The 25,001-nt window shown below is 41.8% G+C and overlaps 1 protein-coding gene across 1 annotated transcript in view; it reads left to right on the plus strand.

Moving 5' to 3' along the window:
- The window catches only part of LOC139765800 (uncharacterized), a 357,196-nt gene that overhangs the window by 304,339 nt on the left and 27,856 nt on the right, over positions 1-25,001 (plus strand). The window contains exon 27 of the mRNA XM_071693594.1: positions 13,634-13,736. Coding sequence (XP_071549695.1) covers positions 13,634-13,736 — 103 coding nt within the window. The remainder of the gene's footprint in view (positions 1-13,633; positions 13,737-25,001) is intronic.

Below are 25,001 nucleotides of genomic sequence, written 5' to 3' on the forward strand. Positions count from 1 at the left end.
GGGTTATTCTTTCATCTGTTTCCTTGCGCTACCTTGCTAACGTGGGAGACGGTGATTAAGTGTGATGAATTGAATATATATTATCCCTTGGGATAGGGGAGAAAGAATACTTCCCGCATATCCCCTGCATGAGTTAGAAGGTGAAAAAAAGGGGAGGGAGTGAGGGTCTGGAAATCCTCTCCTCCCATATTTAATTTTCCAAACGAAGGAACAGAGAAGGGGGCCAAGTGAGGATATTCCCTCTAAGGCTCAGTCCTCTTCTACCTTGCTAATGCGGGATATGGCGAATATATATGAAGAAAAAATGATAGATAGAGTATAAGAAAGTAAATTCGAGATTGATAAGGGTAAAAATGAAAGTGGAAGGAGAGAGATGGTTGATTATTGGTGCCTATGCACCTAGTCATAAGAAGAAAGATCATGAGAGGCATATGTTTTGGAAGCAGCTGAGTGAGTTTGTTAGCACCTTTGATGCACAAGACCGGGTTATAGGATGGGTGATTTGAATGTAAAGGTGAGTAATGTGGCAGTTGAGGGTATAAGTGGTGTACATGGGGTGTTCAGTATTGTAAATGGAAATGGTGGAGAGCTTCTGAGTTTGTGTGCTGAAAAAGGACTGGTGATTGGGAATACCTGGTTTAAAAAGAGAGGTATACATAAGTATATGTATGTGAGTAGGAGAGGTGGCCAAAGGGCATTATTGGATTATGTGTTAATTGATATGTGTGTAAAAGAGAGACTTTTGGATGTTCATATGCTGAGAGGGGCAGCTGGTGGGATGTCTGATCACTATCTTGTGGAGGCGAAGGTGAAGATTTGCAGATGTTTTCAGAAAAGAAGAGAGAATGTTGGGGTGAAGAGAGTGGTGAGAGTAAGTGAGCTTGAAAAGGAGACTTGTCTGAGGAAGTGCCAGGTGAGATTGAGTGCAGAATGGCAAAAGGTGAGAGCAAATAACATAAGGGGAGTGGGGGAGGAATGGGATGTATTTAAGGAAGAAGTGATGGCTTGCACAAAAGATGCATATGGCATGAGAAAGGTGGGAGGTGTGCAGATTAGAAAGGGTAGTGAATGGTGGGATGAAGAAGTTAGATTGTTAGTGGAAGAGAAGAGAGAGGCATTTGGACGATTTTTGCAGGGAAGTAGTGCAAATGACTGGGAGATGTATAAAAGAAAGTGGCAGGAGGTCAAAAAAAGGTACAAGAGGTGAAAAAGAGGGCAAATGAGAGTTAGGGTGAGAGAGTATTATTAAATTTTGGGGAGAATAAAAAATATGTTTTGGAGGGAGGTGAATAAAGTGCATAAGACAAGAGAATGAATGGGAACATCGTTGAAGGGGGCAAATGGATAGGTAATAACAAGTGGTGATGAAATGAGAAGATGGAGTGAAGTATTTTGAAGGTTTATTGAATGTGTTTAATGATAGAATGGCAGATGTAGAGTGTTTTGGTCGGGGTGGTGTGTGAAGTGAGAGTGTCAGGGAGAATGGTTTGGTAAACAAAGAGGCAGTGAAAGCTTTGTGGAAGATGAAAGCTGACAAGGCGACAGGTTTGGATGGTAATGCATTGGAATTTATTGAAAAAGGGGGTGACTGTGTTGTTGACTCGTTGGTAAGGATATTTGATGTATATATATGGATCATGGTGAAGTGCCTGAGGATTGGGGGAATGCATGCATAGTGTCATCGTACAAAGGCAAAGGGGATAAACGTGAGTGTTCAAACTACAGAGGCATAAGTTTGCTGAGTATTCCTGGGAAATTATATAGGAGGGTATTGATTGAGAGGGTGAAGGCATGTACAGGGCATCAAATTAGGGAAGAGTAGTGTGGTTTCAGAAGTGGTAGAGGATGTGTGGATCAGGTGTTTGTTTTGAAGGTTGTATGTGAGATATACTTAGAAAAACAGATGAATTTGTATGTTGCATTTATGGATCTGGAGGAGGCATATGGTAGAGTGGATAGAGATGCTTTGTGGAAGGTTTTAAGAGTATATGTTGTGGGAAGTAAGTTGCTAGAAGCAGTGAAATGTTTTCATCAAGGATGTAAGGCATGTATATGGGTAGGAAGAGAGAAAAGTGATTGGTTCCCAGTGAATGTCGGTTTCCAGCATAGGTGCATGATGTCTCCATGGTTAGGGAGGTGAATGCAAGAGTTTTGGAGAGGGGCAAGTATGCAGTCTATTGTGGATGAAAGGGCTTGGGAAGTGAGTCACTTGTTGTTTACTGATGATGCAGAGCTGGTGGCTGATTCGGGTGAGAAACTGCAGAGGATGGTGACTGAGTTTGGTAATGTGTGATAGAAGAAAGTTGAGAGTAGATGTGAATAAGAGGAAGGCTGTCAGGCTCAGTAGGGTTGAGGGACAAGTAAATTGAGAGGTAAGTTTGAATGGGGTAAAACTGGAGGAAGTGAAGTGTATTAGATTTCTGGGAGTGGATTTAGCATCAGATGGAACCATGGAAGCAGGAGTGAGTCACAGGGTTCTGGGAGCGATGAAGAATGTGTGGAAGGTGAGAACGTTATCTCTGAGAGCAAAAATGGATATTTTTGAAGGAATTGTGATTCCAACAATGTTATATGGTTGCAAGGCATGGACTATAGATAGGGTTGTTTGGACAAGGATGGATATGTTGGAACTGAAATGTTTGAGGGCAATATGTGGTGTGAGGTGGTTTGATCAAGTAAGTAATGAAAGGGTAAGAGAGATGTGTGGTAATAAAAAGAGTGTGGTTGAGAGAGCAGAAGAGAGTTTATTGAAATGGTTTGGACACATGGAGAGAATGAGTGAGGAATGATTAAAGATTGACCGACGATATATGTGTTAGAAGTGGAGGGAAGAAGGAGCAGGAGACCAAATTGGAGGTGGAAGGATGAAGTGAAAAAGGAGCGTGAAAGGCATGCAAGGAATATAATGAATTGGAATGATGTGGTATACCAGGGTCGATGTGCTGTCAGCGGATTGAACTAGGGTCTGTGAAGCATCTTGAGTAAACCATGGAAAGGCCTGTCTGGCCTGGATGTGGAAAGGGAGCTAGACAGCTAGATACTGAGTGTGAATGAATGTGGCCTTTTTTGTCTGTTCCTGGCACTGCCTCGCTGAAGGGGGGATGCTATTTCTTGTGTGACGGGTTTGGCGATGGGAATGGATGTAAGCAACAAGTATGGATATGTTCATGTGTATATTATTTTATTTATTATACTTTGTCGCTGTCTCCCGTGTCAGCGAGGTAGCACAAGGAAACAAACGAACAAATTGCCCAACCTACCCACATATATATGTATATACATACACGTCCGCATACGCACATATGCATGCCAATACATTTCAATATATATTTATATATACATACACAGACATATACATATGTACACATGTACATAATTCATACTTGCTGACTTTATTCATTCCCGTCGCCACCCCGTCATACATTAAATGACACCCCCTCCCCAAAGGCCACAGTCGTTAACACTCACTCTCTAGCTGTCATGTATAATGCACCGAAACTACAGCTCCCTTTCCACATCCAGGCCCCACAAAACTTTCCATGGTTTACCCCAGATGCTTCACATGCCCTGGTTCAATCCATTGGCAGCACGTCGACCCTGGTATACCACATCGTTCCAATTCACTCTATTCCTTGCACGCCTTTCACCCTCCTGCATGTTCAGGCCCCGATCACTCAAAATCGTTTTCACTCCATCATTCCACTTCCTATTTGGTCTCACACATCTCGTTCCCTCCACCTCTGACACATGTATCCTCTTTGTCAATCTTTCCACAATCATTCTCTCCATGTGACCGAACCGTTTCCACACACCCATTTCTGCTTTCTCAACCACACTTTTTATTACCACACACTCTTACCCTTTCATTACTTACTTGATCAAACCACCTCACACCACATATTGTTCTCAAACATCTCATTTCCAACACATCCACCCTCCTCCGCTCAATCCTATCTATAGTCCATGCCTCTCAACCATATAACATTTTTAGAACCACTATTCCTTCAAACATACCCATTTTTGCTTTCTGAGATAATGTTCCCGCCTTCCACACATTTTTCAATGCTACCAGAACCTTCGCCCCTTCCCCCACCCTGTGACTCACTTCTGCTTCCATGGTTCCATCCACTGCCAATTCCATTCCCAGATATCTAAAACACTTCACTTCCTCCAGTTTTTCTCCATTCAGACTTGCCTCCCAATTGACTTGTCCCTCAACCCTACTGTACCTACTAAACTTGCTCTTATTCACATTTGCTCTCAGCTTTCTTCTTTCACTCACTTTACCAAACTCAGTCATCAGCTTCTGGAGTTTCTCACCCGAATCAGCCACCAGCGCTGAATCATCAGCGAACAACAACTGACTCACTTCCCAAGCCTTCTCATCCACAACAGACTGCATACTTGCCCCTCTCTCCAAAACTCTTGCATTCACCTCCCTAACAACCCCATCCATAAACAAATCAAACAACCATATATATATATATATATATATATATATATATATATATATATATATATATATATATATATATATTTTTCTTTTCTTTCTTTCAAACTATTCGCCATTTCCCGCATCAGCGAGGTAGCGTTAAGAACAGAGGAGTGGGCCTTTGAGGGAATACCCTCACCTGGCCCAATTCTCTGTTCCTTCTTTTGGAAAATAAAAAAAAAGAGAGGGGAGGATTTCCAGCCCCCCGCTCCCTCCCGTTTTAGTCGCCTTCTACGACATGCAGGGAATACGTGGGAAGTATTCTTTCTCCCCTATTCCCAGGGATATATATATATATATATATATATATATATATATATATATATATATATATATATATTTTTTTTTTTTTTTCATACTATTTGCCATTTCCCGCGTTAGCAAGGTAGCGTTAAGAACATAGAACTGGGCCTTAGAGGGAATATCCTCACCTGACCCCCTTCTCTGTTCCTTCTTTTGGAAAATTAAAAAAAACAAGAAAGGGGAGGATTTCCAGCCACCCGCTCCCTCCCCTTTTAGTCGCCTTCTACGACACGCAGGGAATACGTGGGAAGTATTCTTTCTCCCCTATCCCCAGGGATAATATATATTATTTATTTATTTATTATACTTTGTCGCTGTCTCCCGCGTTTGCGAGGTAGTGCAAGGAAACAGACGAAAGAAATGGCCCAAACCCCCCCCCCCATACACATGTATATACATACGTCCACACACGCAAATATACATACCTACACAGCTTTCCATGGTTTACCCCAGACGCTTCACATGCCCTGCTTCAATCCACTGACAGCACGTCAACCCCGGTATACCACATCGATCCAATTCACTCTATTCCTTGCCCGCCTTTGACCCTCCTGCATGTTCAGGCCCCGATCACACAAAATCTTTTTCACTCCATCTTTCCACCTCCAATTTGGTCTCCCACTTCTCCTCATTCCCTCCACCTCTGACACATATATCCTCTTGGTCAATCTTTCCTCACTCATTCTCGCCATGTGCCCAAACCATTTCAAAACACCCTCTTCTGCTCTCTCAACCACGCTCTTTTTATTTCCACACATCTCTCTTACCCTTACATTACTTACTCGATCAAACCACCTCACGCCACACATTGTCCTCAAACATCTCATTTCCAGCACATCCACCCTCCTGCGCACAACTCTATCCATAGCCCACACTATATATATATATATATATATATATATATATATATATATATATATATATATATATATATATATTTTTTTTTCTTTTTCTTTTAAACTATTCGCCATTTCCCGCATTAGCGAGGTAGCATTAAGAACAGAGGACTGGGCCTTTGAGGGAATACCCTCACCTGGCCCAATTCTCTGTTCCTTCTTTTGGAAAATTAAAAAAAAACGAGAGGGGAGGATTTCCAGCCCCCCGCTCCCTCCCCTTTTAGTCGCCTTCTACGACACGCAGGGAATACGTGGGAAGTATTCTTAATCCCCTATCCACATATATCTATAAAATGGAAGGAAGAACTTTACCTCTTCTGGGAATTTTACAGCATACTCAAACTGTACAAAGAGTATTAATGTTGCTGCACTGTACAAACATAAACTAGTTTCATAGGCCCGTTTCAATTTCCCCTTGTGGTCACTTCTTCCTTGGCAATCATATCATTACAATATACAGAGGCCAGTGACCCTGAGCTATTTAAAAAAGAAGTGAATGCTTTTTAAGAAATGAAATTAGAACAAGACACACAAGTGTACAACAAATAACTGACTAAACAATACATTTCAAATTTCAGTTAAATCCATCAAGTATAAGCTACACAAAACTATATTTAACTTACCCAGTTGTCTCATGCAAATCTTTAAGAACAGTATTTATGTCAGGCCTGTTACCAAAATAATTTAAAGATGAAACTACATTTCCTTAATGACTATACAGCCATGGGCCCCATGCATAGTAAATATATGTGGCCTTGGCATCATCTTTAACATTCAAATGTGGTGTTCAAAATTTCTCGGTTGATGTAGCTTGAGGTTGACAGCCTTGATGACCCTGGTAGATGATAGGGTTACAACTCAAACTACCAACCAATTTACACAACCTAGATTAGGTCTGAATACTTTACTGGACTTCTACTGATATTAATTAGCTGTCGTGAAGATGGATCAGGAACATTTTAACAAAAGAATGGCTTTGTGGCAGAACCTGCAGTGTTAAGTGTATAACTGGGGAAGAAGCTGATCTTTACTGTAAATCTGTTTATAAATATAATAGCAGCAGTCCTTGAGAACTGAAATAAATTCAAATACAGGAATGAAACAATTTAAAAATGAATATACCATTTTGATAAATAAACTGAGCATAAATTATTAATTCAAATGTGAAACCATTGAATTTTGGCATAAAACAAATCACCTAAGGTGAAAAGTATATTCGTCTTTTTTACCTGTCCACCACTCTGTCTAAGCCAAGTATATATATATATATATATATATATATATATATATATATATATATATATATATTTTTTTTTTTTTTTTTTTTTTATACTTTGTCGCTGTCTCCCGCGTTTGCGAGGTAGCGCAAGGAAACAGACGAAAGAAATGGCCCAACCCACCCCCTTACACATGTATATACATACGTCCACACACGCAAATATACATACCTACACAGCTTTCCATGGTTTACCCCAGACGCTTCACATGCCTTGATTCAATCCACTGACAGCACGTCAACCCCGGTATACCACATCGCTCCAATTCACTCTATTCCTTGCCCTCCTTTCACCCTCCTGCATGTTCAGGCCCCGATCACACAAAATCTTTTTCACTCCATCTTTCCACCTCCAATTTGGTCTCCCTCTTCTCCTTGCTCCCTCCACCTCCGACACATATATCCTCTTGGTCAATCTTTCCTCACTCATCCTCTCCATGTGCCCAAACCACTTCAAAACACCCTCTTCTGCTCTCTCAACCACGCTCTTTTTATTTCCACACATCTCTCTTACCCTTACGTTACTCACTCAATCAAACCACCTCACACCACACACACATATATATATATATATATATATATATATATATATATATATTTTTTTTTTTTTTTTTTTTCTTTGTCTCTGTCTCCCGCGTTTGCGAGGTAGCGCAAGGAAACAGACGAAAGAAATGGCCCAACTCACCCCCATACACATGTATATACATACGTCCACACACGCAAATATACATACCTACACAGCTTTCCATGGTTTACCCCAGACGCTTCACATGCCTTGATTCAATCCACTGACAGCACGTCAACCCCGGTATACCACATCACTCCAATTCACTCTATTCCTTGCCCTCCTTTCACCCTCCTGCATGTTCAGGCCCCGATCACACAAAATCTTTTTCACTCCATCTTTCCACCTCCAATTTGGTCTCCCTCTTCTCCTCATTCCCTCCACCTCCGACACATATATCCTCTTGGTCAATCTTTCCTCACTCATTCTCTCCATGTGCCCAAACAATTTCAAAACACCCTCTTCTGCTCTCTCAACCACGCTCATTTTATTTCCACACATCTCTCTTACCCTTACGTTACTTACTCGATCAAACCACCTCACACCACACATTGTCCTCATACATCTCATTTCCAGCACATCCATCCTCCTGCTGCACAACTCTATCCACAGTCCACGCCTCGCAACCATACAACATTGTTGGAACCACTATTCCTTCAAACATACCCATTTTTGCTTTCCGAGATAATGTTCTCGACTTCCACACATTCTTCAAGGCTCCCAGAATTTTCGCCCCCTCCCCCACCCTATGATCCACTTCCGCTTCCATGGTTCCATCCGCTGCCAGATCCACTCCCAGATATCTAAAACACTTTACTTCCTCCAGTATTTCTCCATTCAAACTTACCTCCCAATTGACTTGACCCTAAGCCCTACTGTACCTAATAACCTTGCTCTTATTCACATTTACTCTTAACTTTCTTCTTTCACACACTTTACCAAACCCAGTCACCAGCTTCTGCAGTTTCTCACATGAATCAGCCACCAGCGCTGTATCATCAGCGAACAACAACTGACTCACTTCCCAAGCTCTCTCATCCCCAATAGACTTCATACTTGCCCCTCTTTCCAAAACTCTTGCATTTACCTCCCTAACAACCCCATCCATAAACAAATTAAACAACCATGGAGACATCACACACCCCTGCCGCAAACCTACATTCACTGAGAACCAATCACTTTCCTCTCTTCCTACACGTACACATGCCTTATATCCTCGATAAAACTTTTTCACTGCTTCTAACAACTTGCCTCCTACACCATATATTCTTAACATCTTCCACAGAGCATCTCCATCAACTCTATCATATGCCTTCTCCAGATCCATAAATTCTACATACAAATCCATTTGCTTTTCTAAGTATTTCTCACATACATTCTTCAAAGCAAACACCTGATCCACACATCCTCTACCACTTCTGAAACCACACTGCTCTTCCCCAATCTGATGCTCTGTACATGCCTTCACCCTCTCAATCAATACCCTCCCATATAATTTACCAGGAATACTCAACAAACTTATGCCTCTGTAATTTGAGCACTCACTCTTATCCCCTTTGCCTTTGTACAATGGCACTATGCACGCATTCCGCCAATCCTCAGGCACCTCACCATGAGTCATACATACATTAAATAACCTTACCAACCAGTCAATAATACAGTCACCCCCTTTTTTAATAAATTCCACTGCAATACCATCCAAACCTGCTGCCTTGCCGGCTTTCATCTTCTGCAAAGCTTTTACTACCTCTTCTCTGTTACCAAATCATTTTCCCTAACCCTCTCACTTTGCACACCACCTCGACCAAAACACCCTATATCTGCCACTCTATCATCGAAGGCTCAGACTGGGGTGTCTAAATGTGTGTGGATGTAACCAAGATGTGAAAAAAGGAGAGATAGGTAGTATGTTTGAGGAAAGGAACCTGGATGTTTTGGCTCTGAGTGAAACAAAGCTCAAGGGTAAAGGGGAAGAGTGGTTTGGGAATGTCTTGGGAGTAAAGTCAGGGGTTAGTGAGAGGACAAGAGCAAGGGAAGGAGTAGCAGTACTCCTGAAACAGGAGTTGTGGGAGTATGTGATAGAATGTAAGAAAGTAAATTCTCGATTAATATGGGTAAAACTGAAAGTTGATGGAGAGAGATGGGTGATTATTGGGGCATATGCACCTGGGCATGAGAAGAAAGATCATGAGAGGCAAGGGTTTTGGGAGCAGCTGAATGAGTGTGTTAGTGGTTTTGATGCACGAGACCGGGTTATAGTGATGGGTGATTTGAATGCAAAGGTGAGTAATGTGGCAGTTGAAGGAATAATTGGTATACATGGGGAGTTCAGTGTTGTAAATGGAAATGGTGAAGAGCTTGTAGATTTATGTGCTGAAAAAGGACTGGTGATCGGGAATACCTGGTTTAAAAAGCGAGATATACATAAGTATACGTATGTAAGTAGGAGAGATGGCCAGAGAGCGTTATTGGATTACATGTTAATTGACAGGCGCGTAAAAGAGAGACTTTTGGATGTTAATGTGCTGAGAGGTGCAACTGGAGGGATGTCTGATCCTTATCTTGTGGAGGCTAAGGTGAAGATTTGTATGGGTTTTCAGAAAAGAAGAGTGAATGTTGAGGTGAAGAGGGTGGTGAGAGTAAGTGAGCTTGGTAAGGAGACTTGTGTGAGGAAGTACCAGGAGAGACTGAGTACAGAATGGAAAAAGGTGAGAACAATGGAAGTAAGGGGAGTGGGGGAGGAATGGGATGTATTTAGGGAATCAGTGATGGATTGCGCAAAAAATGCTTGTGGCATGAGAAGAGTCGGAGGTGGGTTGATTAGAATGGGATGAAGAAGTAAGATTATTAGTGAAAGAGAAGAGAGAGGCATTTGGACGATTTTTGCAGGGAAAAAATGCAGTTGAGTGGGAGATGTATAAAAGAAAGAGACAGGGGGTCAAGAGAAAGGTGCAAGAGGTGAAAAAGAGGGCAAATGAGAGTTGGGGTGAGAGAGTATCATTAAATTTTAGGGAGAATAAAAAGATGTTCTGGAAGGAGGTAAATAAAGTGCGTAAGACAAGGGAGCAAATGGGAACTCCAGTGAAGGGCGCAAATGGGGAGGTGATAACAAGTAGTGGTGATGTGAGAAGGAGATGGAGTGAGTATTTTGAAGGTTTGTTGAATGTGTTTGATGATAGAGTGGCAGATATATACCACTAACATGTGAGAAACTGCAGAAGCTGGTGACTGAGTTTGGTAAAGTGTGTGAAAGAAGAAAGTTAAGAGTAAATGTGAATAAGAGCAAGGTTATTAGGTACAGTAGGGTTGAGGGTCAAGTCAATTGGGAGGTGAGTTTGAATGGAGAAAAACTGGAGGAAGTGAAGTGTTTTAGATATCTGGGAGTGGATCTGGCAGCGGATGGAAACATGGAAGTGGAAGTGGATCATAGGGTGGGGGAGGGGGCGAAAATTCTGGGAGCCTTGAAGAATGTGTGGAAGTCGAGAACATTATCTCGGAAAGCAAAAATGGGTATGTTTGAAGGAATAGTTGTTCCAAGAATGTTGTATGGTTGTGAGGCGTGGACTATGGATAGAGTTGTGCGCAGGAGGATGAATGTGCTGGAAATGAGATGTTTGAGGACAATGTGTGGTGTGAGGTGGTTTGATCGAGTAAGTAACATAAGGGTAAGAGAGATGTGTGGAAATAAAAAGAGCGTGGTTGAGAGAGCAGAAGAGGGCGTTTTGAAATGGTTTGGTCACATGGAGAGAATGAGTGAGGAAAGATTGACCAAGAGGATATATGTGTCGGAGGTGGAGGGAACGAGGAGAAGAGGGAGACCAAATTGGAGGTGGAAAAATGGAGTGAAAAAGATTTTGTGTCATAGGGGCCTGAACATGTAGGAGGGTGAAAGGAGGGCAAGGAATAGAGTGAATTGGAGCGATGTGGTATACCGGGGTTGACGTGCTGTCAGTGGATTGACTCAAGGCATGTGAAGCGTCTGGGGTAAACCATGGAAAGCTGTGTAGGTATGTATATTTGCGTGTGTGGACGTATGTATATACATGTGTATGGGGGTGGGTTGGGCCATTTCTTTCGTCTGTTTCCTTGCGCTACCTCGTAAACGCGGGAGACAGCGACAAAGCAAAAAAACACTTTACTTCCTCCAGTTTTTCTCCATTCAAACTTACCTCCCAATTGACTTGACCCTCAACCCTACTGTACCTAATAACCTTGCTCTTATTCACATTTACTCTTAACTTTCTTCTTTCACACACTTTACCAAACTCAGTCACCAGCTTCTGCAGTTTCTCACATGAATCAGCCACCAGCGCTGTATCATCAGCGAACAACAACTGACTCACTTCCCAAGCTCTCTCATCCCCAACAGACTTCATACTTGCCCCTCTTTCCAAAACTCTTGCATTCACCTCCCTAACAACCCCATCCATAAACAAATTAAACAACCATGGAGACATCACACACCCCTGCCGCAAACCTACATTCACTGAGAACCAATCACTTTCCTCTCTTCCTACACGTACACATGCCTTACATCCTTGATAAAAACTTTTCACTGCTTCTAACAACTTGCCTCCCACACCATATATTCTTAATACCTTCCACAGAGCATCTCTATCAACTCTGTCATATGTGATAATGTGACTCTTAATAATTCTTTAGAGTATTTTGTCTAATCCCTGGGGATAGGGGATTAAGAATACTTCCCACGTATTCCCTGCGTGTCGTAGAAGGCGACTAAAAGGGGTGGGAGCGGGGGGCTGGAAATCCTCCCCTCTCGTTCTTTTTTTAATTTTCCAAAAGACGGAACAGAGAAGGGGGCCAGGTGAGGGTATTCCCTCAAAGGCCCAGTCCTCTGTTCTTAATGCTACCTCGCTAACGCGGGAAATGGCGAATAGTTTAAAAGAAAAAGAAAGATATATATATATATATATATATATATATATATATATATATATATATATATATATATATATATATATATTGGAAAGGATCACAATTTTGTGCGTGATCAAGATATTCCTATGAGTCAACAGGGATAATGAAACACGATAAGTTCCCAAGTGCACTTTTGTGTAATAATCAACTTATCAGGGGTGACACAAGAGAGAAATATAAGTCAGTTGATATACATCAAGGAGACGAAGCAAGGACGCCATTTGGACTGAAAAATGAGTGAATGGATAATATAAGCAAACTTCAGGGAGAAATAGAAAATGTTTTGGAAGGTTAGAGTAAGGTAATGAGGTTTAGCAGAGGTAAAAGACAGGTTTGTTTGAATAAAGAGAGCCTAGAGATGGTTGATTGTTTTAGATACATGGGAGTGAACATGGCAGCAGATGGAACTATGAGGGCTGGAGTAAGCCATAGGGTTAGGGGAGAGGGCAGAGGCCCTGGGTACATTGAAGAGTGTGTGGAAAGGCAGGTCAGTGTCTGTTAGAGTGAAGACAGTTATGTTTGGTGGTGTATTTTTTTCGAGAGGGCTGTATGGATGTGACTCCTGGGCCCTAAATATAAAAGTACAGGAGAGGGTAAATGTGTTGGAAATGAAACTTTTGAGAAATGTTATTTGATGTGCAAAGGGTTAATTGAATAGGGAAGGATGTGGTTAGAGAGAGGTGTGGTATTAAGTGGAGTATGTCTGACAGAGCTGAAGAGGGTGTGCTGAAATTGGTTGGACATATGGAGAGGATGAGTGATGTGAGACTGACTATACATGTCAGAAGTGGAGGGAACAAGAAGGGGAAGAACATGGACAAGATGGAAGGATGGAACGAAAGATGTTTTGAGTTTTCAGAGCTTGAATGTGAAGGAAGGTGTGAGGCTTGCATGGAGGGGGAGATATGGAGTGATGTGTTATACAAGAGGCAAAATACTAGTAATGAGCTGAACCATGGCATGTAAAGTAGTCAGGGAAAATCATGGAAAGGTCTGTGGGGCATATCTGTGGATGTGGAACCCTGATTTCACTTTATTATACATGACAGCCAGAGAGTGAATATGAGTAATGAGGCTGTTCTTTTGTTTTTCAGTAGCATTGTTTCACAAATGTAGGAAACAGTGAACAAAGATGACTTTTTATATGCATCTCAACCTTTCAGGCAAAAGGAACCACAAGATAGACTGGAGAGTCAGTCAGAAAAAGTATCTCATGTCTCAGACTCCTCTGTTGTGCATTGTCCAAATACAAAGGCTTCATACAAGGTAAGTTACTTTATGTATGTGATGAGTAAGATATACTAGCAAAGAATTTTCTCATATTTGAGTTACTATATGATTACTTACAAAATTAATTCATCCACTTTTTGCATTTTGGTGGGTAGAAATATGGTTAACCAGTCATATTCTCCTACTTTTTGCATCTTGGTGGGTAGAAATATGGTTGACCAGTCATAAATAAAGAGTTGTGATTAATGTTCATGCCTCAGTGTGGTTAGATATGAAATGTGAAGTGCTTCAGGAATCAGCCTTGGAGTGTGTTTTATACATGATGTATGTTAATGACTTTGACAATGGGTTGTATTGTAAGATAGCAAAATTGGCAGATTACACCTAACTAGAAAGTACAGCTGCAACAGAAGTTGAACATTTTACAGTTGCAAAATGATGTAGACAAACTGATAGATTGGGCTTACAAGTAGCAAGAGAATTTTTATATTGAGGATAAAGTGAAAAAAAAAGTAGACTGTAGTATGAACTCAGTTGCATTACATAAATGAGGAAACAGACTTGTGTTTGATAATCTTGGATGAATCAATAATCCCTAATAACCTAGAGCCAAATATGTTGGTATGTGTTGGCAGAAAAAAAAGTTAACAAAATCTGAATCTTCATGTGTAAGGCATTTGAATTCAAGATTAAGAAAATAATTCTTGTTTTTTAGAATTCGCTTGTGCTTCTCCACTTTGGATATTGCAAACAGTTTTGGTTGCATTACTAGAAAAAAAGACAATTAAGAAAGCACATTAGTGAGCAGTCAACACAGTTTCCGATCTGAGAAACAGATCTTATGAGAAATGTAGATGACCTTAACTTATGAACTTTGATATGAAAAGTGTGAGTTGATGTAATAAAGGTTTCAGAATTATCAAAGACTTGAAACATCGTGATCTGAGGTGCTATTTGATACTAGATCTTTTTGAATTTCACCCATGGTAATGGGTACAGGCACATAAGTATTTTATTATTTTATTTTGAATAAGGCATAGTACTCTATGAATAGGATTTTAAGCATGTAGAAAGACTTAGCAAGAAAGAGAAATTCTAAGCTACATCATGATATATTGAAAAATAGATAGAGGAGAAAGAATGCTTCCCACGTTTTCTCTGCGTGTCATAGAAGGCAACTAAAAGGGGAGGGAGCAGGGGCGGGAAATCCTTCCCTATTGTATTTTTTTTTCTTTATTTTCCAAGAGAGGAACAGAAGGGGGCCAAGTGAGGATATTCCCTCAAAGGCTCGGTCCTCTATTCTTAACGCTACCTTGCTAATGCAGGAAATGGCAAATAGTATGAAAAAACAAAAAACATCCACAACTAATACATGTGCACCTCTTCGGTTAAAGATTTACAGGTCATGCTTCATCTTTTTTCCTCTTCTCCTAATTCAGTTTTTCTGGTTACATGAGAAGGTGGGTATGAGGTAAGGGGATGGGATGTCACCATGGTTATTCAATCTCTTTGTGGATTAAATGGTGAGGAAAGTGACTGTAAGGGTCTTGGAGAGAGGGGTGGATCTGCATTCTGATGGGGATGGGGGTGCCTGGAAGATCTGTCAAATGCTCTTTCATCTGTTTCATAATAACATAGTTTTGATGGCAGACTCAAGCAAGCAGTTGCAGAATCTGGTGTCTATGCTTGGGAGAGTGTGGGAAAAGAGAAAGTTATGAGTTAATGTGAATGATAGTAGATTATAAAGTTCAACAATAGAGAAAGAAAGGTTGCATGGAGTGTGAGTTTGAATGAGGAGAACTTGGAGAAAGTGGATTGTTTTAGATATCTAGGAGTGGACATAACAGAAGATTGAACCATTGGAGCTGAAGTAAGCCATAGGATAGGTAAGGTGATAAAGGTCCTGGGTGCATTAAGGAGTCTGTGGAAAAGAAATCGTTGCCTATAAGAGCAAAGATGGATATTTTGATGGTATGGTAGACCAAATAGTCCATGTAAGTGAGCTTGGAAAGGAGTCTTGTGTGGGGAAGTACCAGGAGAGGTTGAGTGTGTAGAATGGCAAAAGGTGAGAGCAAATGACATGAGGGGAGTAGGGAAGTAATGGGATGTATTTAGGGAAGCAGTGATAGCTTGTGGAAAAGATGCTTGTGGCATGAGGAAGGTGGGAGATGGGCAGATTAGAAAGGGTAGTAAGTGGTGGGATGAAGAAGTAAGGTTGTTAGTGTAAGAGAAGAGAGAGATATTTGGACAATTTTTACAGGAAAGTCATGCAGTTGATTGGGAGATGTATAAAAGAAAGTGGCAGGAAGTCAAGAGAAAGATGCAAGAGGTGAAAAAGAAGGCAAATGAGAGTAGGGGTGAGAGAGTATCATTAAATTTTTGTGAGAATGAATATATATTTTGGAAGGGGTAAATGACATGCATAAAACAAGAGAACTAATGGGAACATTGGTGAAGGGGCAAATGGGGAGGTAATAACAAGTAGTGATGAAGTGAGAAGGAGATGGAGTGAATGGTTTGGAGGTTTATTGAATGTGTTTGATGATAGAGTGGCAGATATAGGGTGTTTTGGTCGGGTGGTGTGTGAAGTGAGAGGGTCAGGGAGAATGGTATGGTAAAGAGAGAAGTAGTGAAAGCTATGCGGAAGATGAGAGTTGGCAAGGCGGTGGGTTTGGATGGTATTGCAGTGGAATTTATTAAAAAAGGTGGTAACTGTGTTGTTGACTGGTTGGTAAGGATGTTCAGTGTATGTATGGATCATGGTGAAGTGCCTAAGGATTGGGAGAATGCATGCATAGTGCCATTGTACAAAGGCAAAGGAGACAAAGGTAAGTGTTCAAATTACAGAGGCATAAGTTTGTTGAGTATTCCTGGGAAATTATATGGGAGGGTAGTGGTTCAGAGGGTATAGGCATGTACAGAGCATCAGACTGGGAAAGAGCAATGTGGTTTCAGAAGTGGTAAAGGATGTGTGAATCAGAAGTTTGCTTTGAAGAATGTATGTGAGAAATACTTGGAAAAGCAGATGGATTTGGATGGTGCATTTATGGATCTAGAGAAGGCATATGATGATAGGGTTGATAGAGATGCTTTGTGGAAGGTTCTGATATCATGTGGTGCGGGAGGTAAGTTGCTAGAAGCAGTAAAAAAGTTTTTATCGAGGATGTAAGGCATGTGTACATGTAGGAAGAGAGGAAAGTGATTGGTTCCCAGTGAATGTTGGTTTGCAGTAGGGGTGTGTGATGTCTCCATGGTAGTTTAATTTTTTTATGGATGGGATGGGTAGGGGAATGAATGTATGAGTTTTGGAGAGGGGCAAGTATGCAATCTCTTGTGGATGAGAGGGCTTGGGAAGTGAGTCTGTTGTTTGCTGATGATATAGTGCTGATGGCTGATTTAGGTGAGAAACTGCAGAGGTTGATGACTGCGTTTGGTAAAGCGTGTGAAAGGAGAGAGTTGAGGGTAAATGTGAATAAGAGCAAGGTTATTAGTTTCAGTAGGGTTGAGGGGCAAGTTAATTGGGAGGTAAGTTTGAATGGAGAAAAACTGGAGGAAGTGAAGTATTTTAGATGTCTGGGAGTGGACTTAGCAGCAGATGGAACCATAGAAGCAGAAGTGAGTTGCAAGGTGGGGGAGGGGGCGAAGGTTATGGTAGCATTGAAGACTGTGTGGAAGGCAAGAATGTTATCTCAGAGAGTAAAGATGGTTATGTTTGAAGGAATTGTGGCTCCAACAATGTTATATGGTTGCGAGGCATGGGCTATAGATAGGGTTGTGTGGAGGAGGGTGGATGTGTTGGAAATGAAATGCTTGAGGGCAATATATGGTGTGAGATGATTTGATCGAGTAAATAATGAAAGGGTAAGAGGGATGTATGGTAATAAAAAGAGTGTGGTTGAGAGAAAAGAAGAGAGTGTGTTGAAATGGTTTGGACACATGGAGAGAATGAGTGAGGAAAGATTGACAAAGAGGATGTAGGTGTCAGAGGTGGAGGGAACAAGAAGCTGGAAACCAATTTGGAGATGGGAGGATGGACTGAAAAAGATTTTGAGTGATGGGGCCTGAACACACGGGAGGGTGAAAAGTGTGCAAGAAATAGAGTGAATCGGAACATTGTAGTATACCGGGGTTGACGTGCTGTCAGTGGATTGAACTAGGGCATGTGAAGCATCTGGGGTAAACCATAGAAAGGTCTGTGGGGACTGGATGTGGAAAGGGGGCTATGCTTTTGGTGCATTACACATGACAGCTAGAGACTGAGTGTGAGTGAGTGTGGCCTTTTTGTCTTTTCCTGGCACTAACTCTATGGAGGGGAGGGGGAATGCTGTTTCCTTTATGGCGGGGTGGTGACAGGAATGTATGAAAGCAGCAAGTATGAATATGTACCTGTGTATATATGTGTATTGTCTGTGTATGTATATGTATGTATACGTTGAAATGTATATTTATGTGTACGGGCGTTTATGTATATATATACGTATATGAATGGTTGGACCATTCCTCGTCTGTTTCCTTGGGCCAACTCGCTGGCAAAGGAAACGGCAGTTAGGTATAATAATAATAATGATATGTAAATATCCCTGGGGATAGGGGAGAAAGAATACTTCCCACGCATTCCTCACATGTCGTAGAAGGCAACTAAAGGAGATGGGAGTGGGGCGCTAGAAACCCTCCCCTCCTTGTATTTTAACTTTCTAAAAGGGGAAACAGAAGGAGTCACGCGGGGAGTGCTCATCCTCCTCGAAGGCTCAGATTGGGGTGTCTAAATGTGTGTGGATGTAACCAGGATGAGAAAAAAGGAGAGATAGGTAGTATGTTTGAGGAAAGGAACCTGGATGTTTTGGCTCTGAGTGAAAATAAGCTCAAGGATAAAGGGGAAGAGTGGTTTGGGAATGTCTTGGAAGTAAAGTCAGGGGTTGGTGAGAGGACAAGAGCAAGGGAAGGAGTAGGACTACTCCTGAAACAGGAGTTGTGGGAGTATGTGATAGAGTGTAAGAAAGTAAACTCTAGATTGATATGGGTAAAACTGAAAGTGGATGGATAGAGATGGGTGATTATTGGTGCATATGCACCTGGGCATGAGAAGAAAGATCATGAGAGGCAAGTGTTTTGGGAGCAGCTAAGTGAGTGTGTTAGTAGTTTTGCTGCACGAGACTGGGTTATAGTGATGGATGATTTGAATGCAAAGGTGAGTAATGTGGTAGTTGAGGGAATAATTGGTGTGCATGGGGAGTTCAGTGTTGTAAATGGAAATGGTGAAGAGCTTGTAGATTTATGTGCTGAAAAAGGACTGGTGATTGGGAATACCTGGTTTAAAAAGCGAGATATACATAAGTATACATATGTAAGCAGGAGAGATGGCCAGACATCGTTATTGGATTACATGTTAATTGATAGGTGCGCGAAAGAGAGACTTTTGGATGTTAATGTGCTGAGAGGTGCAACTGGAGGGATGTCTGATCATTATCTTGTGGAGGCGAAGGTGAAGATTTGTAGGGGTTTTCAGAAAAGAAGAGTGAATGTTGGGGTGAAGAGGGTGGTGAGAGTAAGTGAGCTTGGGAAGGAGACTTGTGTGAGGAAGGACCAGGAGAGACTGAGTACAGAATGGAAAAAGGTGAGAACAAAGGAGGTAAGGGGAGTGGGGGAGGAATGGGATGTATTTAGGGAAGCGGTGATGGCTTGCGCAAAAGATGCTTGTGGTATGAGAAGCGTGGGAGGTGGGCAGATTAGAAAGTGTAGTGAGTGGTGGGATGAAGAAGTAAGATTATTAGTGAATGAGAAGAGAGAGGCATTTGGACAATTTTTGCAGGGAAAAAATGCAAATGATTAGGAGCTATGTAAAAGAAAGAGGCAGGAGGTAAAGAGAAAGGTGCAAGAAGTGAAAAAGAGGGCAAGTGAGAGTTGGGGTGAGAGAGTATTATTAAATTTTAGGGAGGATAAAAAGATATTTTGGAAGGAGGTAAATAAAGTGCATAAGACAAGGGAACAAATGGGAACATCAGTGAAGGGGCTAATGGGGAGGTGATAACAAGTAGTGGTGTTGTGAGAAGGAGATGGAGTGAGTATTTTGAAGGTTTGTTGAATGTGTTTGATGATAGAGTGGCAGATATAGGGTGTTTTGGTTGAGGTGATGTGCAAAGTGAGAGGGTTAGGGAAAATGATTTGGTAAACAGATAAGAGGTAGTAAAAGCTTTGCAGAAGATGAAAGCTGGCAAGGCAGCAGGTTTGGATGGTATTGCAGTGGAATTTATTGAAAAAGGGGGTGACTGTATTGTTGACTGGTTGGTAAGGTTATTTAATGTATTTATGACTCATGGTGAGGTGCCTGAGGATTGGCAGAATGCTTGCATAGTGCCATTGTACAAAGGCAAAGGGGATAAAAGTGAGTGCTCAAATTACAGAGGTATAAGTTTGTTGAGTATTCCTGGTAAATTATATGGGAGGGTATTAATTGAGAGGGTGAAGGCATGTACAGAGCATCAGATTGGGGAAGAGCAGTGTGGTTTCAGAAGTGGTAGAGGATGTGTGGATCACCTGTATGTTTTGAAGAATGTATGTGAGAAATACTTAGAAAAGCAAATGGATTTGTATGTAGCATTTATGGATCTGGAGAAGGCATATGATAGAGTTGATAGAGATGCTCTGTGGAAGGTATTAAGAATATATGGTGTGGGAGGCAAGTTGTTAGAAGCAGTGAAAAGTTTTTATCGAGGATGTAAGGCATGTGTACGTGTAGGAAGAGAGGAAAGTGATTGGTTCTCAATGAATGTTGGTTTGCAGCAGGGGTGTGTGATGTCTCCATGGTTGTTTAATTTGTTTATGGATGGGGCTGTCAGGGAGGTGAATGCAAGAGTTTTGGAAAGAGGGGCAAGTATGCAGTCTGTTGTGGATGAGAGAGCTTGGGAAGTGAGTCAGTTGTTGTTTGCTGATGGTACAGCACTGGTGGTTGATTCATGTGAGAAACTGCAGAAGCTGGTGACTGAGTTTGGTAAAGTGTGTGAAAGAAGAAAGCTGAGAGTTAATGTGAATTAGAGCAAGGTTATTAGGTACAGTAGGATTGAGGGTCAAGTCAATTGGGAGGTAAGTTTGAATAGGGAAAAACTGGAGAAAGTGAAGTGTTTTAGATATCTGGGAGTGGATTTGGCTGCAGATGGAACCATGGATGTGGAAGTGAATCATAGGGTGGGGGAGGGGGCGAAAATTCTGGGAGCGTTGAAGAATGTGTGGAAGTCGAGAACATTATCTTGGAAAGCAAAAATGGGTATGTTTGAAGGAATAGTGGTTCCAACAATGTTATATGGTTGCGAGGCGTGGGCTATAGATAGAGTTGTGCACAGGAGGGTGGATGTGCTGGAAATGAGATGTTTGAGGATAATATGTAGTGTGAGGTGGTTTGATCGAGTAAGTAATAATAGGGTAAAAGAGATGTGTGGTAATAAAAAGAGTGTGGTTGAGAGAGCAGAAGAGGGTGTTTTGAAATGGTTTGGTCACATGGAGAGAATGAGTGAGGAAAGATTGACCAAGAGGATATATGTGTCAGAGGTGGAGGGAACGAGGAGAAGTGGGACACCAAATTGGAGGTGGAAGGATAGAGTGAAAAAGATTTTGAGTGATCTGGGCCTGAACATGCAGGAGGGGAAAGGAGGGCAAGGAATAGAGTGCATTGGAACGATGTGGTATACCAGGGTCAACGCTGCTGTCAATGGAATGAACCAGGGCATGTGAAGCGTCTGGGGTAAACCATGGAAAGTTCTGTGAGGCCTGGATGTGGAAAGGGAGCTGTGGTTTTGGTGCATTATTACATGACAGCTAGAGACTGTATGAACGAATGTGGTCTTTGTTGTCTTTTCCTAGCGCTACCTCGCGCACATTAAGGGGAAGGGGGTTGTTATTTCATGTGTGGCGGGGTGGCATTGGGAATGAATAAAGGCAGACAGTATGAATTATGTACATGTGTATGTATGTATATGTCTGTGTGTGTATATATATGTATACGTTGAGATGTATAGTTATGTATATTTGCGTGTGTGGACGTGTATGTTTATACATGTGTATGTGGGTGGATTGGGCCATTCTTTCATCTGTTTCATTGCGCTACCTCACTAACGCGGGAGAGAGCGACACAGCAAAATGAATAAATGAATGACATTTATCCCCTTTGCCTTTGTACAATGGCACTATGTATGTATTCTGCCAATCCTCAGGCACTTCACCATGAGCCATACATACATTGAATATCCTCACCTACCAGTCAACAACAACCGTCACCCCCTTTTTTAACAAATCCCACTGCAATACCATGGAAACCTGCCGCTTTGCCGGCTTTCATCTTCCGTAAAGCTTTCTCTACCTCTTCTCTGTTTACCAAATCATTCTCCCTGACCCTCTCACTTTGTGCACCACCTCAACCAAAGCACCCTATATTTGCCACTCTATCATCTAACACATTTAACAAACCTTCAAAATACTCACTCCATCTCCTTCTCACATCACCACTACTTGCTATTACCTCCTCATTTGCCCCCTTCACTGATGTCCCCATTTGTTCTCTTGTCTTACGCACTTTATTTACCTCCCTCCAAAACATCTTTCTATTCTCCCTAAGATTTAATGATACTCTCTCACCCCAGCTCTCATTTGCCCTCTTTTTCACCACTTGCACCTTTCTCTTGACCTCCTGCCTCTTTCTTTTATACATCTCCCAGTCATTTGCACTATTTCCCTGCAAAAGTCCTCCAAATGCCTCTCCCTTCTCTTTTACCACTAATCTTACTTCATCCCACCACTCACTACCCTTTTTAATCTGCCCACCTCCCACGCTTCTCATGCCTTAAGCTTGTTTTGCGCAAGCCATCACTGCTTCCTTAAATACATCCCATTCCTTCCCCACTCCCCTTACGTCCTTTGCTCTCACCTTTTTCCATTCTGCACTCAATCTCTCATGGTACTTCCTGACACAAGTCTCTTTCCCAGGCTTACTTACTCTCACCACTCTCTTCACCCCAACATTCTCTTTTCTTTGCTGAAAACCTCTACAAACCTTCACCTTCACCTCCACAAGATAATGAACAGACGTCCCTCCAGTTGCACATCTCAGCACATTAACATCGAAAAGTCTCTCTTTCACGCGGCTGTCAATTAACAAGTAATTCAGTAACGCTCTCTGGCCATCTCTCCTACTTACATACGTATACTTATGTATATCTCTCTTCTTAAACCAGGTATTCCCAATCACCAGTCCTTTTTCAGCACACAAATCTACAAGCTCTTCACCATTTCCATTTACAACACTGAGCACCCCATGTATGCCAATTATTCCTTCAACTGCCACATTACTCACCTTTGCATTCAAATCACCCATCACTATCTCCCGGTCTCGTGCATGAAAACTATTAACACTCACCTGCTCCCAAAACACTTGCCTCTTATGATCTCTCTTCTCATACCCAGGTGCATAGGCACCAATAATCACCCATGTCTCTCCATCCACTTCCAGTTTTACCCATGTCAATCTAGAGTTTACTTTCTTACACTCTATTACATACTCCCACCACTCCTGTTTCAGGAGTAGTGCTACTCCTTCCTTTGCTCTTGTCCTTTCACCAACCCCTGGCTTTACTCCCAAAACATTCCCAAACCACTCTTCCCCGTTATCCTTGAGCTTCGTTTCACTAAGAGCCAAAGCATCCAGGTTCCTTTCCTCAAGCATACTACCTATCTCTTCACATATATATACATATACATACACATACACAAACATATTCATATATACACATGTACATACCTATTTATATTTGATTGCCTTCATCCATTCCTGACACCACCTTGCCCCACAGGAAACATCATTGCCACCCCATATGTCAACGAGTTAGCACCAGGAAAGCAGAAAAAAATAGGCCACATTCACTCACACATATATACACACATATATATACATACACGCATATACTTTTTTTCTTTCGTACTATTCTCCATGTCCCGCGTTAGCGAGGTAGCATCAAGAACAGAGGACTGGGCCTTCGAAGGAATATCCTCACCTGGCCCCCTTCTCTCTTTCTTATTTTGGATAGTTTAAAAAAAAAAAAAAAACGAGAGGGGAGGATTTCCAGCCACCCGCTCCCTCCCCTTTTAGTCGCCTTCTACAACACGCAGGGAATACGTGGGAGTATTCTTTCTCCCCTATCCCAAGGGATAACATGCATATACATGGACATATATATCTTTTTCTTTCTTTCATACTATTCGCCATTTCCCGCGATAGCGAGGTAGCGTTAAGAACAGAGGAGTGGGTCTTTGAGGGAATATGCTCACCTGGCCCTCTTCTCTGTTCCTTCTTTTGGAAAAAAAAAACGAGAGGGGAGGATTTCCAGCCTCCCGCTCCCTTCCCTTTTAGTCGCCTTCTACGACACGCAGGGAATACGTGGGAAGTATTCTTTCTCCCCTAACCCTGGTCAAAATGGTGTCAATGTACTGACTGAACCAGAGTATGTGAAACGTCTGAGGTATATATATATATACATTAACATATCAACATATATACATACACATGCATATACACATATACACGTGCATACTCATTCTTGCTGGCCTTTATCAGTTACCCAGCACCACCCTGCCCCACAAGAAACAGCATTGCCACCCCCTGTGACAGTAAGGTAGTGCCAGAAAATATTAGGAGAAAGGCCACATCTGCTCGTATCCATTCTGTAATTGTCACATCCAGGCCCCACAGATCTTTCCATGCTTTACCTCCGACGTTTCACATACTCTGGTTCAGTCAGTACATTGACACCATTTTGACCCCGGTATACCACATCATTCCTATTCACTCTATTCCTTGCATGCCTCTCACCCTTCTGTATGTTCAGGCCCCAATCGCTCAAAATCTTTTCACTCCATCCTTCCACCTCCAGTGTTTCTCCTGCTTCTCCTTGTTCCCTCCACTTCTAACACATGTATCCTCTTTGTCAACCTTTCCTCACTAATTCTCTCCATATGTCTAAACCATTTCAACACACCCTCTTCTACTTTTTCAACTACATTCTTTATATTTCCACACATCTCTCTTACCTTTCCATCACTTACTCGATCAAACCACCTCACACAACATATCGTCCAAACATTTCATTTTCAACATATCCACCGTCCTCCATACATGCCTTGCAACCGTATGATATTGTGGGGACTACTATTCCTTCAAGTATACCCATGCTTGCTCTCCAAGGTAACATTCTCTCTCCACACATTCTTCATTGCTTCCAGAACTTTTGCTCCCTCCCCCATCCTATGACTCCCTTTTGC

This window comes from Panulirus ornatus, chromosome 56, assembly GCF_036320965.1.
Source record: "Panulirus ornatus isolate Po-2019 chromosome 56, ASM3632096v1, whole genome shotgun sequence".
Taxonomy (NCBI): Eukaryota; Metazoa; Arthropoda; class Malacostraca; order Decapoda; family Palinuridae; genus Panulirus; species Panulirus ornatus.